This window comes from Aquarana catesbeiana, linkage group LG07 (genome assembly GCF_042186555.1).
Source record: "Aquarana catesbeiana isolate 2022-GZ linkage group LG07, ASM4218655v1, whole genome shotgun sequence".
Taxonomy (NCBI): domain Eukaryota; kingdom Metazoa; phylum Chordata; class Amphibia; order Anura; family Ranidae; genus Aquarana; species Aquarana catesbeiana.
In genome coordinates, this window is record NC_133330.1 from 322,124,028 (window position 1) to 322,141,765 (window position 17,738).

At 45.7% G+C, this 17,738-nt stretch overlaps 1 protein-coding gene across 5 annotated transcripts in view; it reads right to left on the reverse strand.

Annotated features, from left to right (window-relative positions):
- Nucleotides 1–17,327, reverse strand: part of LRRC7 (leucine rich repeat containing 7) — a 508,948-nt gene extending 491,621 nt beyond the window's left edge. For 3 of the 5 annotated variants that reach the window (XM_073593758.1, XM_073593756.1, XM_073593759.1), the window contains exon 1: nucleotides 16,895–17,327. In XM_073593758.1, the coding sequence (XP_073449859.1) occupies nucleotides 16,895–16,919 (25 nt within the window). In that variant the 5' untranslated portion in view covers nucleotides 16,920–17,327. The remainder of the gene's footprint in view (nucleotides 1–16,894) is intronic. The other 2 variants (XM_073593760.1, XM_073593761.1) reach the window with 1 other exon arrangement.
- Nucleotides 17,328–17,738: the final 411 nt, after the last annotated feature.

The following is a 17,738-nucleotide window of genomic DNA, read 5'->3' on the forward strand; positions in this document are numbered from 1 at the left end:
TGTATCTTGCTATGCTGGTTTGTTGGTTCTCTTAAGGTCTTTTAATGTTAATGTCCTTTTGTTTTTGCGCATCGAGGCCTTTGGGTAAGACTGCGTAGGTTAAGCATTTTAATAATAATAAATATAATAATATAATAAAATATATATAGAAACTTGGGTGACCTGCACAGAACTGTGACATCAACTCTACTTGAACTTCAAAAGGATGGTGGTGAGCTAGGTAACAGGGGTACCCACATCCTGAATATGCCAGAATGATGAACAGAATGATGAACAGAATGATGAACAACACCATTTTGCAAGGACTTTTGAGGCACCCAAAGAATACACATACGTTTTATACAAAAATTCTATCTATTTTTTTAGACACGCATCATCTAAAATTGGTACAAAACTTTGAAAATGTTCCAGTAGTTCTTTCCTCCTTTTTTGGTAGAACCCCATACACCGTGTCATAAACCATATGTCCAAGGCAATCAGCCTATCTTGTATCAATCTTAGATCTTGCTGAAACTGTTATATGTTCCTCTGTGTGTTTCGTAGAAAGGTCCTGCTTCTTCAGGAGGATTGGAGGACAAAAAAAGTTAGTATTTTTGGATAAAACGTATGTGTAGTCCTTGGGTACCTCAAAAGTCCTTACAAATTGGTATTGTTCATAACTCTACTTGAACACCTTTGGAATAAACTGGAACACTGATGGCAAGCCAGATCGTCTCAACCAACATTAATACCTTAATTAGGACATTAGACCAGATCGATGCTCTTTTGGCTAACCGGGCACAAATTGCCACAGACAGACTCCAAAGCCTTGTGGAAATCCTTCGCAGAATTGTGGTGACTTTTATAGCTGCAAGGGGGGTACTCTATATTGTAGCCATGATTTTGGAATGGGATGCCCAACAAGCTCATATAAGTGTGACGGTCATGTGTGCCCCAACTTTTGGCTATATAGTATATTGCAGGTTCCAAAATTACCTTTGCTGGAAGTATATGAAGAATCAAGCCTCTTTATCTTTTTTTTTACATCCAACTGCCATATTAAAGTTTGCTTCAAAGGCACCAGCAGAGTGAGTGTGATGCCAATCATATATCCTAGTAGAGCAGAGGTTTCCAAGCCTTCTAAACAAAGGGCCAGTTTATTGTCCTTCAGACTTTAGGGGGGCCAGAGTGGCCAATGGAAGTGCAAAATGCCCCAGTGACATTGGGAGTAAAATAATTACATAGTGCCTGTAGTCAGTAGAAGGAGGAATAGTGCCTCATCATTGGTATTAGTGGGAGGAATAGTGCTTAATTGTTTATATCAGTGGGAGGAATTGTGTCCTGTCACTGGTGTCAGTAGAAGGAAAAATGCCCCATTGTTGGTGTCAGTGAGGGGAATGGTTCCTCACTGTTGGGGTCAGTGGAAGCAATGGTGCCCCCTTGTTGGTGTCAGTGGGAGGAATAGTGCCCCAAGGACCGGAGAAAGGCAAGCAAAGGGCCACATTCGGCCCGCAGGACACAGTTTGGAGACCACTGTAGTAGAGCATAAAGACACCATATACCAAAAGAGTTCCACTTTTCTCCATCCGATGGCTTCACATGGTACAAATGGCCCTGCAAATCTAACTCCCAACTTTGGACAAAGTCAAAGGGTAAACCTCACCCCATGGCAAACACCCCCCTGCATATGATGTGGATACCCAGATCCTTCCCCTCTGCAGGCTGGTATCTGCCAATGATCTTGTTGTATTGATGTCACTGGCTGACACGTTCCTCCACCTACAGGCTGCATAAGAAGGAAGGCAAGCTGACAGCACCACCTATACCAAAAACTCAGTGCAGAAGGTAAGACAAGTCAGTAATTGGGAATGATTTGCTGCATGGAGACCAGGCAAACCTAGTTAGCTGTCATTTTCCGTTTTCCTTTTCGCTTTACCAGTTCAGGTTCTCCTTTAAGTGGAAATCGAGTAGAATGAGATAGGAGTTGGGTTAGCATTAGATGGAGTTGGGGGGTGAGGTTAGCACTACGAGCTTATCAAGGCTTTTTAGCTATGCACAGTTCTGTCAGACAGGACCTCATCCATGAAGGTCTGCTTAATCATTGGCTGGTCACAGGAAGGAGTTAGTCCCTGACCAAGCACATTACTTTACTTTTGTCCAGGGTCTGTCCACAAGGTTTAGGAGTGTGTCTATGGGAATGTTTGATCATTCTTCCAGAAGCGCATTTATGAGGTCAGGCACTGATGTTGGATGCGAAGGCCTGGCTCGCAGTCTCCGCTCTAATTCATCCGAAAGGTGTTCTATCGGGTGCAAGTCAATCAAGTTCCTCCACCCCAAACTCGCTCATCCATGTCTTTATGAACCTTGCTTTGTGCACTGGTGCGCAGTCATGTTGCAACAGGAAGGGGCCATCCCCAAACTGTTCCCACAAAGTTGGGAGCATGAATTTGTCCAAAGTGTCTTGGTATGCTGACTCCTTAAGAGTTTCCTTCACTGGAACTGAGGGGTCAATCCCAACCCCTGAAAAACCACTCCACACCATAATCCCCCCCCCCTCCTTTTCCAAATGATTTGGACAAGTGCACAAAGCAAGGCCCATAAAGACATGGATGAGCGAGTTTGGGGTGGGGGAACTTGGCTGGTCTGCACAAAGTCCTGACCTCAACCCCATAGAATACCTTTGGGATGAATTCGAGCGGAGACTGCGAGCCAGGCCTTCTTGTCCACATCAGTGGCTGACCTCACAAATGCGCTTCTGGAAGAATGGTCAAACATTCCCATAGACACACTCCTAAACCTTGTGGACAGCCTTCCCAGAAGAATTGAAGCTTGGGTGGGCCAACTCAATATTGAACCCTACGGACTAATGCCCCGTACACACGGTCGGACATTCCGACAACAAAATCCTAGGATTTTTTCCGACGGATGTTGGCTCAAACTTGTCTTGCATACACACGGTCACACAAAGTTGTCGGAAAATCCGATCGTTCTGAACGCGGTGACGTATAAAACACGTACGTCGGGACTATAAACGGGGCAGTAGCCAATAGCTGTCATCTCTTTATTTATTCTGAGCATGCGTGGCACTTTGTCCGTCGGATTTGTGTACACACGATCGGATTGTCCACACATGGCCGGAATTGACGTGAACGGATTTTGTTGTCGGAAAATTTTATATCCTGCTCTCAAACTTTGTGTGTCGGAAAATCCGATGGAAAATGTGTGATGGAGCCCACACATGGTCGGAATTTCCAAGGTCCACAAGGTCCTATCACACATTTTCCGTCGGAAAATCCGACCGTGTGTACGGGGCATTAGACTGGGATGCCATTAAAGTTCATGTGCGTGTAAAGGCAGGCGTACCAATACTTTTGGTAATATAGTGTATTTCCTCATTATCCTCTCCCACAGTATTTAAAGTGCAACATTGTAACTTTATAGCACTTCACAAGGTGGAAGTCTGCAGGCAGGGGACTATGCTGTATGTTTAGCTGCATATTATTAGGCTACTATTCTTTTTTCCCCCACTCTCTTCCACCAGCCCAAGTGTCATTATGCTTGTGCAAGGGATGCGGGTGAGATCTGGTTCCTCTGTTGTTTTTGTTATTTTTTTGCTTTTGGTTTTTCAGTTGTTAATTATTCTCTGGTAACAGCCATGACAATGTGCCTGTACACCGTGAGGAGGCAAGATACTGAAACACAACAATAAGAATTGTAATGACTAATTCTGTTCAGGTAATTATAAAGCAAGGTTGCCTTTGGTGACAATAAAGACTCTTTGTTTCTAGTGAGGAAAATGAGGGCAGCTCTGGGGAAACTAGGACACACATAATCCGCAAATAAACAATTTAAACTTCCTTCTCACTTTCAGGTCATAGTTAAACCTTTTATGCTATTTGCATTCCAGTGGTAATACCCGCGTCTTCTCAGTGTTTCCGTAAGAAAAAAAATCAGGCTTGTCTCTCTTTCCGGGCCAATGAAGAAACTGAAGAATTCCTTTTCAATTCTAATTCTTTAAAGTAGAATTCCAGCTTTAATGTCACTTAAAAAAAAAACATTGTTTGGGCCAAACTTCCTTTTTTTTCATTACAGAACTCTATAGCCACTGACCTCATTGACCTAATATGGCTACATGGTCATCTTTCTCCAAATCTTGTAGACTTCACTTCCGTAACATCTCCAAACTATGCCCCTCCAAACCACTAAGCTCCTCGTCTACTCACTTGTTCTCTCTCGTCTCGACTACTGTAACTCCCTCCTCGCTGGCCAACCTCTTTGTAGGCTATCTCCTCTTCGGTCCATCAGAAACCCTGCTGCTGGACTCATCTACCTTACCAACCGTTCAGTGTCCACCAGCCCTCTCTGCCAATCTCTCCACTGGCTTCTCGTTGCCCAACATATCAAATTCAAAACACTAACAATAACATACAAAGCCACTTACAACTCTACCCCGAGCTACATCACCAATCTCGTCTCCAAATTTCACCCAAACCGTCCTCTCTGCTCCTCCCAAGGCTTCATGCTCTCTAGCTCCCTTGTCTCCTCTTCCCAGGCTCATCTTCAGGACTTCTCCAGAGCCTCTTCCAGCCTCTGGAACTCCCTACCCCAATGTGTTCGCCATCTCCTACTCTGTCCAATTTTAGGCAAACCCTAAAAACTTATCTCTGCAGGGACTATCCTACCTTTAGGTTTATAACCAAATCTTCTTTGTCTCCCATTAGTTCATCCCTCACAGTTATTACCTTTTGTGTCACCAGCCCCTCTCTATTAGATTGTAAGCTCCCAGGAGCAGGTCTAACCCTCTTGTATTGGATTGTACTGTCACTGTATTATGTCATTTTATATTGTAAAGCGCTGCACAATCTGTTGGCGCTATATAAATCCAGTATATTAATCATTTGGACAATGTCATTGACCATATAGAGTCGAGTGGCTATATTGGGTCATCGATGTCACCAGCATCACCGCCCCTTTATTATATGTGGCTGGAGGGGTGGAGCATTCCACAGCCATCGGCCTGCTATCATGTGACACTTTACTGCAGGTTCAAGTCAAGTTCAGCCCGAACCTTTGTTCATCCGTAGTTGGGCCCCGTTCACATCTGAGGGATTTAGAATCACGATCGAACACCTTTGGGATGAATTAGAGCAGAGACTGTGAGCCAGGCCTTCTTATCCACATCAGTGCCTGACCTCACAAATGGGCTTCTGGAAGAATGGTCAAACATTCCCATAGACACACTCCTAAACCTTGTGGACAGCCTTCCCAAAAGTCGCACTAGTGGGAACAGAGCCTAAGGCTAAGTTTAGACATGTGGTTGGGGGGTGTTAAAAGTGCACAGTTGAGCCACGTTTTTTAGCGCCTCCCTTAACCACTTGCCGCCCGCCATATAGCAGAATGATGGAGGCAAAGTGGTTGTGATATCCTGACCGGACGTCATATGACGTGATCAGGATAAAACAGCCGGTGCGCGCCCGCGGGGGTGCGCAGTACGGCGATAGGAGGTGCTGTGTGTCAGTCTGACACACTGCAACTCCGATCATGGTAAGGAGACTCTGAGGTTGGGTTCTTACCACGTGATCAGCTGTGACCAATCACAGCTGAGCATCGCGTGAACCAGGAAGTGCCGGTAAACTGCTTTCCTTGGTTCGCGCTGACAGGGAGAGCCGATCGGCGGCTCTCCCTGTCAGGGGGGGGGGGGTCTGTGCTGATAATCAGCACATTGGTTATCAGCACAACCCCCATCAAAAGGTGCCCATCAGCTGCCAATCAGTGCCCAACACCTGCCAGCCTGTCCCCATAATAAACGCCTGCCAGTGCCCACAACTGTGCCTATCAATGCCCACATCGGTGCCAAAAAAAGTGCCAATCAGTGCCTCATCAGTATTGCCTGTCAGTGCCCCATCAAAGTGCCAATCAGTTCCACTCAGTAGTGCCTGTCAGTAGCTCCTCATCAGTGCTGCCTATCCAGTGCCACCTATCAGTGCCCATCAGTGCCGTCAATGCTGCCTATCAGTGCCGCCTATCAGTGCCCATCAGTTTTTTTTTTTAAATTGTCTGTATTTTTTTGTTTATAGCGCAAAAATTAAAAACTGCAGAGGTGATCAAATACCACCAAAAGAAAGCTCTATTTGTGGGAAGAAAATGATAAAAATTTAAGTTTGGGTACAGCGTTGTATGACCGCGCAATTGTCATTCAAAGTGCGACAGCGCTGAAAGCTCAAAATTGTCCTGGACAGGAAGTGGGGAAAGTGCCTGGTATGGAAGTGGTTAAAGCTTTAATAGACAGTGAAGGGGGTGTTTACATGCTGTGATCATGATGCTTCGCTTCACGTATGAAGCATCAAGCCCGCCAAACACGGCCCATTCAAACGAATGGGGAAGTGCCGCAATGCACGCGGATGTAGTGAGTTTGTCGGCAAGAATAGAGGTAAAACAGGTAGTGAGGAGGTGTGTCACGTCGCCTCCTTATTGCACATTAATCATGTGGATCGCGAGCGGTGGACTTAGCTGCATACGATATCCAATACGACTCTCCCAAAATAATCCATCCACATCCACTACTTAACCACTTGCCGCCCGCCCACCGTTCAAATGACGAAGGAGCGGTGCGGCTCTCGTTCTGGGTGGACGTCATATGATGGTGCCCCAGAACGGTCGCTTTTGGCGATGACGTGGCTCTTTAACCATGTGACCGGCTGTGTCCAATCACAGCCGGTCACATGTAAATGCGGAAGTGCTGTTTATTGTCTCTCCTCACCTCACACTGACAGAGTGAGCCAATCAGTGGCATCTCCTCGCAGGGGAGACCAGGACAGGTAATCAGGGCACTGATCATCAGTGCCCTGATTACAGTAAAGCCCCATCAGTACCCATCAGTGACACCAGTCAGTGCCCATCAGTGACACCAGTCAGTGCCCATCAGTGACACCAGTCAGTGCCCATCAATGACACCAATCAGTGCCCATCAGTGGCACCAACCAGTGCCCATTACTGATGCCAGTCAGTGCTCATCAGTGCTGCCCATCAATGTTGCCCATCAGTGCCGCCTATTAGTGCCCACCAGTGCCACCTATTCGTGCCCATCAGTGCCACCTGTCAGTGCCATCATTGCCGCCTATTAGTGCCCACCAGTGCCACCTATCAGTGCTCATCAGTGCCACATATCAGTACCAGAAAAGAAGTGAAAGTAAAGGAGCGCCCGGTATCTAGTAAATGCAGGCATTAAAGATGTTTTATTTGAAGTTACAGCAATAAAATAAATAAATACATAAATATATCAGTGCATATCAGTGCCACCTATCAGTGTCCATCAGTGCGGCATATCAGTGCGGCATATTGGTGCCTCCTCATCAGTGCCAACTAATCAGCTAATCAACTAATCAACTCAATCCAGAGCACTAAGTGTCATTTCTGTCTGCTGCCTCCTTCCTTTGCTGTCTCCATGAAGAACTTCTGACACCAAGAGAAAAAAAGGTGTCAGGGAGCTTCAGCACACATCCTGTGATTGCCAACCTCAGCTCCATTCCTGTGTGCTGTGTGAAGGGGGGGGGGGTGTCCCTTCCGACCTTCCTTCCAGTCAGCTCTCACTGAGCTCTGCAAAGTGCAACTTCAGCTCTCCACCCCCGTTTTCTGAAAGCTCTCCCTCTAACCGGCTAAGAGCAATAGATAGAAATCCTTGTAAGTAGTTAAAGAGGAGGTCCAGCCCCCCCACGGAAAATTAAAAGTCAGCAGCTACAAATACTGCAGCTGCTGACTTTTTTTATATGGACACTTACCTGTCCAGGGAGCCCGCGATGTCGGCACCCCAGCTGATCTGCGGATTGGCTGTCGGGTGCCACCACCATTCCCGCTAAGGGAACCCAGCTTTTCGGCTACACAGCCAGTTCCCTACTGCACATGAGCGAAGTTTGCTGCGCTTTCTAACTGGTCCGGCGGTGGAGGAAGGAGGAGGGGACAAAACTTCAGAGAGAGACCGGGCTGCGGCCCTGTCTCCCGGAAGTGGGGAACAGTACCTGTCTAAAACAGGTAGCCCCTCTCTGCCTGAAAGGTGCCAAATGTGGCCCCGGGGGGGGGGAGTCGGATAAGCGGAGGTTCCACTTTTGAGTGGAGCTCTGCTTTAACAATACAGACTGGAATGGAATATTATTTAAACCAGAGTTTAGTGTCACTTTGATCAGCTCACAGAGAACACCAACCTCCATATTTCAGTTAATGACCCTCAATGTACATATGAAAGTGTCTCACATCAGACAGATATAAGTGCAAATATCTAAAAGCTTCTAATTAGGCAGCTTTGATCATTGTTGCTTTGGACAAATATTGCATATGTGCATGTTTTTTTTTTCAATTATGAAAGTTCAGCATTATATGTGAGCATTACCTGGACAGGTCTGCATGCAAATTCAGCCTGTCTAGGCAAGCCCACTCCTCCAGACTGACATGGAGCTAGCTTTTTGGTCTCTGCATGAATCCTCCCAGAAGCCACCACATAATTTGTATCAGGGCTGATGGCTCTTGGTAGAAGTACTGAGGCACGGTCCTATGATGTTTGCACAAACCTATGTAAGGTACTCTCCTGCCACCCCCCAACCAGCTATGTTCTGCTTGCATTGCACAGAGAAGCACAGAGAGCCAGTGATTACATCACTTGATCTAAAAAAAAGGTATGTATTGTAATGAAAACAGAAAAGTTTAATGTAAAAATGTCATTATCATGTTGATGAAAGGGGTAGGTATTTAATAGGGTTACCCAGCACACTTGATTTTACTTTTAGGAGGGGTACCCAGCACAACTAATTTGGCCTTTAAGAGGGGTATCCAGCACACTCCTCTTGGCATTTAAAAAAGGGTAACCAGCACACTTGCTTTGCCATTTTGGATGGGTACCCAGCACACTTCCTTTGGCATTTAAGAGGGGTGTCTAGCACAAATGCTGTGCCCTTTAAGATGGATAATCACCACACTTCCCTTAGCAATTGAGAGGGTACCCAGCACACTTGCTTTGGTCTTTAAGAGGGGTTCCCAGCTCACTTTCCTTGGAAATAAAGTGGGGTACCCAGGTACCTTGATTTCAGAAGGGTTCCCAGCACACTTCCCTTGGCAATTAAGTGGGCACCCATCACATTTCCGGTGGCATTTAAGAGGGGTACCCAGCACACCTGCTTAGGCCTTTATGAGGGTTCCTAGCACATTTCCCTTGGCATTTAAGAGGGTACCCAGCACACTTGCTTTGGTCTTTCAGAAGGGTTCCCAGCACACTTCCCTTGGCAATTAAGTGGGCACCCAGCACACTTCCGGTGGCATTTAAGAGGGATACCCAGCACACCTGCTTTGGCCTTTATGAGGGTTCCTAGCACATTTCCCTTGGCATTTAAGCAGGTACCCAGCACACTTGCTTTGGTTTTTTTGGTTTTTCAGAAGGGTTCCCAGCACACTTCCCTTGGCAATTAAGTGGGCACACTTCCGGTGGCATTTAAGAGGGGTACCCAGCACACCTGCTTTGGCCTTTATGAGGATTCCTAGCACATTTCCCTTGGCATTTAAGAGGGGTACCCAGCACACTTGCTTTGACTTTTAAGAGGGGTATCTTCCATCCCTGGATTTTTTGGATTTATTTTATATAAACTAAAGTGCATCTAAAATCGCTGAAACTCACAACAGTGAGCAAAAACACTGCCAGGAATTATGGCAGGGAGCACATGCTGCTGGAGAATCCATTATGTAGAAAAGCGCTGGGACAACTCAGGCTGGCAGGCTTCAGCTATTGGACTGACCCTTTGAAATATTCAGTCTGAAAATGTACGGTAGATGTGTAAAAGGGCCCTTGGCGTGTAGTAAGTGTCTAACGCACAAACATATTCACAGAGTAACGGTAGCAAGTTAACCACAGCAACCCAACATCACTGGATGCTGACTATCTGCTATGGGTGTCTGCACTCACCATCTTTTCCATCCACTTCAATGAATAAGCCTGACTTGGTTTGTTAATATAAGAGCTTTAATTAAATAATAAAGCAATCAAAGATACATATTGTTTAATCACTACAGCCTGTATCAAACAGTCATTCCAGCCGCGAATGATGGCATAGCTCCCCCAAGTCGACTACAAATTCCAATAGAGCCAATCTGAGCCAGAGAAAGCTAGGATTGATCACCGGGTCTGTGTATGCATTGATTGCCGAAATCCGTATTCCAAATATAGATACGAAGGCCCGATGGGAGCAAGGTAGCAGCATGTATCTGTAAGCTAAATGAAGCGGCGGAATAGCTCAGCAGAGGGCCAGCTACAGTACACGGAGCCAAGATCATGTTTTGGGAGGTTTGCTACACAGTTGCTTGCAGCAGAAAACAAGCTTCGCCTTACATCAACAGTCATCAATAAATTGTCAGGCAGAAGAAGTCCCGGAATTCTCATACATACAGGCACAGAAAGCCTTATACATATTGGACTGGGAATCTTTGCTTGCTTTACATTCTTAATAAATTGGATCTGATAACGAAAGCACTAACTCAGCCGTGGAAGCTTTAGGGAAAAAAGGAGTCACGACAACGATTGCACAATCCATTCACGTTCTTGCATATCAATCTGCTACATCAGTACTGAGGTTCTGCAGCGTACATCTTAAAGTCATAATCCCAAAAATGCCACCTACATTTATTTTGTCACCTCCCGTGGTTTTCTCCTATACAACAACTCCTAAGGCCTTTACATAGTGTGGACAGGATATTAATGGTGGTATTCTAGATGAATAGAGTCCAACCTTTCAAGAGGTTTTGGGGTTTCGCCCTTTTATGGCTAGTTTTATGTTCATTGTTACTATTTGTGCACTTCACTATTTTTATTGATTCTCATCGTTGCTACTTTTTAGCCAGCATTTTTCTAAAATAATTCAATAGGAAAGGATTACCAAACCTAAATTCTTAAGATGGCAGCATGCGACTGAGGGTTGTGCTCTCAAGGATTCCCCTGGCTCCAAAGGCATCAGACCCAACAGGTAAGGAAAACAAAATGCCTTCAGTATATGGCCTGAAATTCTTTTTAAAGGTGTAGCAGCCCGTAAACACACAATTAACATGTAGCCCAGCCTTTCTCAACCTTTTTAACATGGAGAAGCCCTTGAAATAACGTTTTGGCTTCAGGGAACATTTGCTAATAATTATTATATCTACAGCTCACAGTACATTAGTGTGATAGTCAGTGTGAAGAATGCTCCTTATATTTGTGGCCAATGGGAAGAATCACCACCCTACACAGCTTAAAAGATCATAGGTGTCAGTGGTTACTTATCTGAGAGGCAGAAATCGCTTATTGCTTGAGGAATCTCTAGCAACCTCAGGAGGCCTAATGTTCCATGGAACCCTGGTTAAGAAACCCTGGTGTGGCCAATGCATCATATTCAGCACTGGCTGGCGGACAGCTCCTATCCCAAACATATCTCAGACTTTCTAGATCAGCCTTAGAACCCTGGGGTTCCTCCAGAGGCTGCTAGGGGTTCCTGAAGCAATGAGTAATTTATGTCTCTCAGATAAGAAACCACCGACACAATGCTCTCTTTAGCTATTTGTAAGGAGAGATTTGTTCCCACTAAACACATTTTCCTGGCAGAAGAGTCTTAGCACGAGGTTCCCTTGGACCAGAAAGTTATTTCAAGGGTCCTCCCATGTCAAAAATGTTTAGGATGACTGTCCTAGTGGCAGCAGAGTCTTAGCAAGAGGTTCCCTAGGACCAGAAAGTTATTACAAGGATACCCCCCCCCCATGTTAAAAATGTTTAGGATGACTGTTCTAGTGGCAGAAGAGTCTTAGCACGAGGTTCCCTTGGACCAGAAAGTTATTTCAAGGGTCCTCCCATGTCAAAAATGTTTAGGATGACTGTCCTAGTGGCAGCAGAGTCTTAGCAAGAGGTTCCCTAGGACCAGAAAGTTATTACAAGGATACCCCCCCCCATGTTAAAAATGTTTAGGATGACTGTTCTAGTGGCAGAAGAGTCTTAGCAAAAGGTTTCCTGAGACCAGACAGTTAATTTCAAGGGTTCCCGCATGTTAAAAATATTTGGGATGGCTGTTCTAGTGGCAGAAGAGTCTTAGCAAGAGGTTCCCTAGGACTAGGAGTCTTCACATCACCAGCCAATCGCTATTACTTTTTAGCAATTTTTTTTTTTAATAACAAGAGAGATTCATGAGCAACATGTGGATCAAAGTCCATAAGGGACTTTATCAAACTTAAAATCTTGACATGGCGACAAGCAGGCTGAGGGGAATGCTCTCAAGAATTCCTCCAGCTCCAAAGGCATCATTCCCCTGCAGGTAAGGAAACAAACTGCCCACAGCCTGAAAATCTTTTTAAAGGTATAGCAGCTCTTTGACATAGAATGACCATGTAGCCAATGGCTGACGAACAGCTCCTATCCCAAGCGTGCCTTCTCCAGAAGAATCTGTATAATAATTTTCAGGTCTTGGGAAAACCGAATTGGGAAAAAACGAATTACTTGGGGTCAGCAGAAAGAACATTCCTGCCTTTGGTGGTCAGTGGCAAGAATAGGCCTACTGTGGTGATCAGAATGCCGCCAGTACAAACAGCGAAAAAGATCATTAGTGTGATGATGCTTGCTCTGCCAAGTGGCAATGGACTCAGAATTATGCAGGCACCAACAGGTGACACAAGTCAATGAGCCACTGCTCATGGAACCCCTAGCAAGGTCTTGGGGAATCCTGGTCGAGGGTAGCTGCTCTAGAGGAAGAAGAGGCGTTACATCAGCAGCCAAGCCTGAAACCTCATCATTACTCATTTTTAGCAAGCCTTTTTTTGTAACTAGAAAGATTCTTGAACACCAAGTGGACTAAAGTCAATAAGGGAGAACTATCTAACTTAAATTCCTAATATGGCAGCATGCAGACTAAGGAGCATGCTGTCAAGGTTTCCCCGAACTCTGAAGTCATCAGAACCCACAGGTAAGGAAAATGAACTGCCCAATGTACATGGTCTGAAACCTTTTTTAACAGTATTGCAGCCCTTTAACTTAGAATGACAATGTAGGCAATGCTTCATATTCAGCACCAGCGGCGGACAGCTCATATCCCAACTATGCCATCTCAGACTTTCTAGAGGCAGAAGAGACTTTGGGCTTTATTTACTAAAGGGAACTCCACTTTGCACTACAAGTGCAGTTGCTGTAGATCTGAGGGGGACATGCAAGGAAAATAAAAAACAGCATTTTTGCTTGCACATGATTGTATGATAGAAATCAGCAGAGCTTCCCCTAATTCTGATCTTTCCCTCACATCTACAGAGACTGCACTTCCAAGTGCACTTCCAAATGCACTTGCAGTGCACTTGTAGTGCAAAGTGGATTTGCCTTTAGTAAATCAACCCCTTTGCTTCTCTTTAGCAAGCCGTTTCAGTACCTAGAGAGATTCTTGACCACTAAGTGTATTTAAGTCCAGGATTACCCAATTTAGTCTTTAAAGATGGCGGCAGGCAGACAGAGGGGTGCATTCTCAAGGACTGCTTGAGCACCAAAGCCATGGTAAGGAAAACAAACTGGCCAAAGAACGTAAAATTCTTTTTGAGGGCTGGTTCACATCAGGTACAGTCCAGTGCATTTTTAATCTGCATAAAAAATGCAAGCACAGTGTTTTCCATGTATTCCAATGGCCCTAGTTCACATCAGTGCAGTTCATTCCAGTGAAGTCAACCATAGTAAAACATGTTGCATTTTCTTTTTGTAGGGAACGCATCCGGAACTCAGCAAAATGCATTAAAAACACTGTTTTACAGCTGTTATTCATGTTGTTTTAATAAAGGAAGTCCGCTATTTTATGTTATCCCAAGTGCCGACTTTTCCTCCAGTGATTCATGCATCAAAAACACGCATTCAAAATGTAAAAAGAGCACAGACATTGTGGTGTGAACTGGCCCTAAAGGTGTAACCAGTCTTTAACACACAATGACCATGTAGCCAATGCATGAAATATTCAGCACCAGTTGGTGGACAGCTCCTTTCCCAAGCATGTCAGCTTGGACTTTCCACAGCAGCCTTTCTCTGCTAGGGTAACTCCAGAGGTTACTAGGGGTTCCTAGAGCAATAAGCAATCTCTGCTTCTCAGATAAATAACCACTGATCTTTTTAGCTATCTGTAAGAGGGGAGGGAATTCTTCCTATGGATCACAAATGTAGTTTGAAGCAATCTTCCTACTGACCTTTAGACTCATTGTAAATATAGTATTTATTAGCGGGGGGTTTCCTGAGACCAGAAAGTTATTTCAAGGGTTCCTCCATGTTAAAAGGGTTAGTAAAGGTTGTGCTATAGGCAGAAGGGGCTTTACATCACCAGCCAACTAGAAAGATTACTGATAACTAGAGAGATTCTTGAGCACCAAGTGGATCTACTGTAAGTCCAAAGTGGGGGATTACCCAAATTCGACTTCTAAGATGGCGGCATGCAGACTGAGGAGCGCACTCTCACGGATTTCTGCAGTTCCCAAGGCATTGGACCCCAAAGGAATAGAAAAATGAATTACCCACAGTAGGCGACCTGAAATTCTTTTTCACGGTATAGCAGCCCTTTAACACAAAATGACCATGTAGCTCAGGGTTTCTCAGCAAGAGTTCCATGGAACCCTATAGTTCCTCCAGAGGTTGCTAAGAGTTCCTTGCAAATTTTACCTCCCAGATAAGTTCCCAATGACACCATTGATCTTTTACCTATCGTTAGGATGGTAATTCTTCGCAATAACCACAAGTGTAAGGAACATTCTTCCCCCCGACCATCATATTAATGTATCACGAGTGGTAGATATATTCTTTATTAGCAGGTGTTCCCTGAGACCAGAAAGTAATTTTAAGGGTTCCAATGCATCATATTCAGCACCAGTTGGTGGACAGCTCTTATGCCAAGCATGCCATCCCAGATTTTCTAGAGGCAGAAGAAGAGACATTTCATCACCAGCCTACTAGAGCAGGGTTGCTCAACCAGGGTTCCATGGAACACTACGGTTTCTCCAGAGGTTGCTAGGGGTTCCTGGAGCAATGAGCAATTTCTGCCTCTCAGATAAGTTTCCACTGACACCATTGGTCATTTTAGCAATCTGTAAGGAAGTAATTCTTCCCAATGACCTCAAGTGTAAGGAGCATTCTTCCCAGTGACCACCACACTAATGTATCATGAGATGTAGATATAGTAATTATTAGCAGGGGTTCCCTGAGACCAGAAAGTTCTTTCAAGGGTTCCTCTGTCTTAAAGCACCAAGTGGATCAAAGTCCAAAGGGAAGGATTACCAAACTTAAACTCCTAAGATGGCGGCATGCAGACTGAGGAGTGCACCCTCTTGGATTCCCCTGGCTCCCAAGGCATTAGACCCCACAGGTATGGAAAATTAACTGCCCACAGTACATGGCCTGAAATTCTTTTTTTAAAGTGTAGCATCCCTTTAACACAGAATGAACATATAGCCAATGCATCATATTCAGCACCAGCTGGCAAACAGCTCCTATCCCAAGCATGCCATCTAAGATTTTCTACTGCAGGGTTTCTCAATCAGGGTTCCATGGAACTCTAGGGTTCCTCCAGAGGTCGCTATGGGTTCCTTGAGCGATGAGCAGTTTCTGCCTCTCGGATAAGTTCCCACTGACATCACTGATCTTTTAAGCTATCTGTATGGCGTAATTCTTCCCAATGACCATGAGTGTAAGGAGCATTCTCCCCACTGACCAGCATACTAATGTACTGGATCATAAGTTGTAGATATAGTAGTTATTAGCAGGAGTTCCCTGAGAACAGAAAGTAATTTCAAGGGTTCCTCTGTGTTGAAAAGGTTGAAAAAGGCTTATGTAGCCAATGCATCATGTGGACAGCTCCTATCCCAGGCATGCCATCTCAGACTTTCTAGAGATGTTTTACATCACCAGCCAACTAGAGAGATTTTTGAGCACCAAGTGTATCAAAGTCCAAAGTGGAAGATTACCCAGCTTTGACTTCTAAGATGGCGGCATGCAGACTGAGGAGCGCACTCTCACGGATTCACCCAACTCCCAAGGCATCAGACCCTGCAGGTATGGAAAATGAACTGCCCACAGTACTTGGCCTGAAATTCTTTTTTAAAGTGTAGCATCCCTTTAACACAGAATGACCATGTAGCCAATGCATCATATTCAGCACCGGCAAGCGGACAGCTCCTATCCCAAGCATGCCATCGCAGACTTTCTAGAGGCAGAAGAGACTTTACATCACCAGCCAAACCTGCAGCCTGTGAACTGCCCAGATACAGTGCTGATGGGAGACACATTGGATTATCAAACACAATCAGACACAAAGGCTTGATATGCCATGATACCGGCGGTCTAGAGGAGAATCCAGCAATAAGAAAAAAGACAGTAGCAGCACAGGGCATACGGTGGCACCCCTCCAGCACTTTTGGAAAATAAAATAGCAATGGCACAGGAAATAACAGTTGCAGGATCACCCTAGCAACATAGAAAATGAAGGTTATAGAGTGCTGATGATGTATATAACCCACTTGCTACAATCACAGAACTACCAAAGAAAAAAAAAAAAGACAGTTGTGGCGGAGAACATCTTCAGAAATCTTTTAGAATAATGCAATTCTTATTGTAGCATGCGATCACAGATCAGTGCATAGAGTCCATAGGTGAAGAAAGATGTTGCAACAATGCATAAGATCCAGTTACTGTGCAGAAATCTTCTCCAATCATGCAAGGACAGTCCTGGGCATGGAGTGCCAGGCTACACACACATCTCATCCTTCTACAGGTTAACCCTTTGTGTCCAGGAGAAAGGCTGCAGCACTGCAATGGGTCCCCCCCCCCACAGCTCTGACCCCCTGGACACCCCCCCCCCTCATCCCTGATCCCCTGGACATGCCCCCCCCCTCCCCAATGCCCATTCATACTCACATTGGAGAGATGATAGGTTGCCCATTAGTGCCCAGCACAGGTCTGCTATTCCTTAGTGGTCTTGCAGGGAGGGAAGGATCAGTGAGATGGCAGCAGCACAAGGTCCAGGGGGTGGGGGGTGGGGGGCAGCAGGGGCAGTCTACAGGGTGTCCTTCAGGCTGGCCCCCATAAGGCAGAGACGTGGGTCAGGCTGCAGAGACATGACAGCAGTTATAAAGGGATCTGTGTGCTGAGAGTGGGGGGGTCATCTTCTGCCACCTCCATCCAGGTGCCTGGGCACGGCTCTGCAGCATGGAAGGAGGAGGGTGCTGGAGGAGGGGGGGGGGGTCTCTGCCAGTCTCAGCCCGGGCAGCGGTGGTGGCAGCAGCGGCAGAGGCAGCGGCAAGCTCCCGCCGGGGCTCACTGAGCGATCGGAGCCTGTGCAGCCCCTTCCGCCGCCCCCACACACAGTGACGTCACGGATCCCACCTCCCCCTCGCACACACCTAGGGGGCTTCATCAGCTGTGCCGCATCCCCGGCACTCTGCACTCTACACCTCCGCTGACCGGAGAGCCTGACATCGGGGGAGGGTGCAGGGGGGGGGTCAGCAAGGGGCACCGACTGAATAGAGGGGGGGGGGGTCAGCAAGGGGCACCGACTGAATAGGGGGGGGGGGTCAGCAAGGGGCACCGACTCCCTCTATACATTGTATCTCTTCTCTCTTTCTATTATGTAATGTAATATATTGAATCGTTTTCTCTCTCTCTTCCTTATGTATATTTATACACTCTCCTTTTCATATATACTGTATGCATGTGATATTTATTATTATTATACAGTATATACAATATATCACAGAAGTGA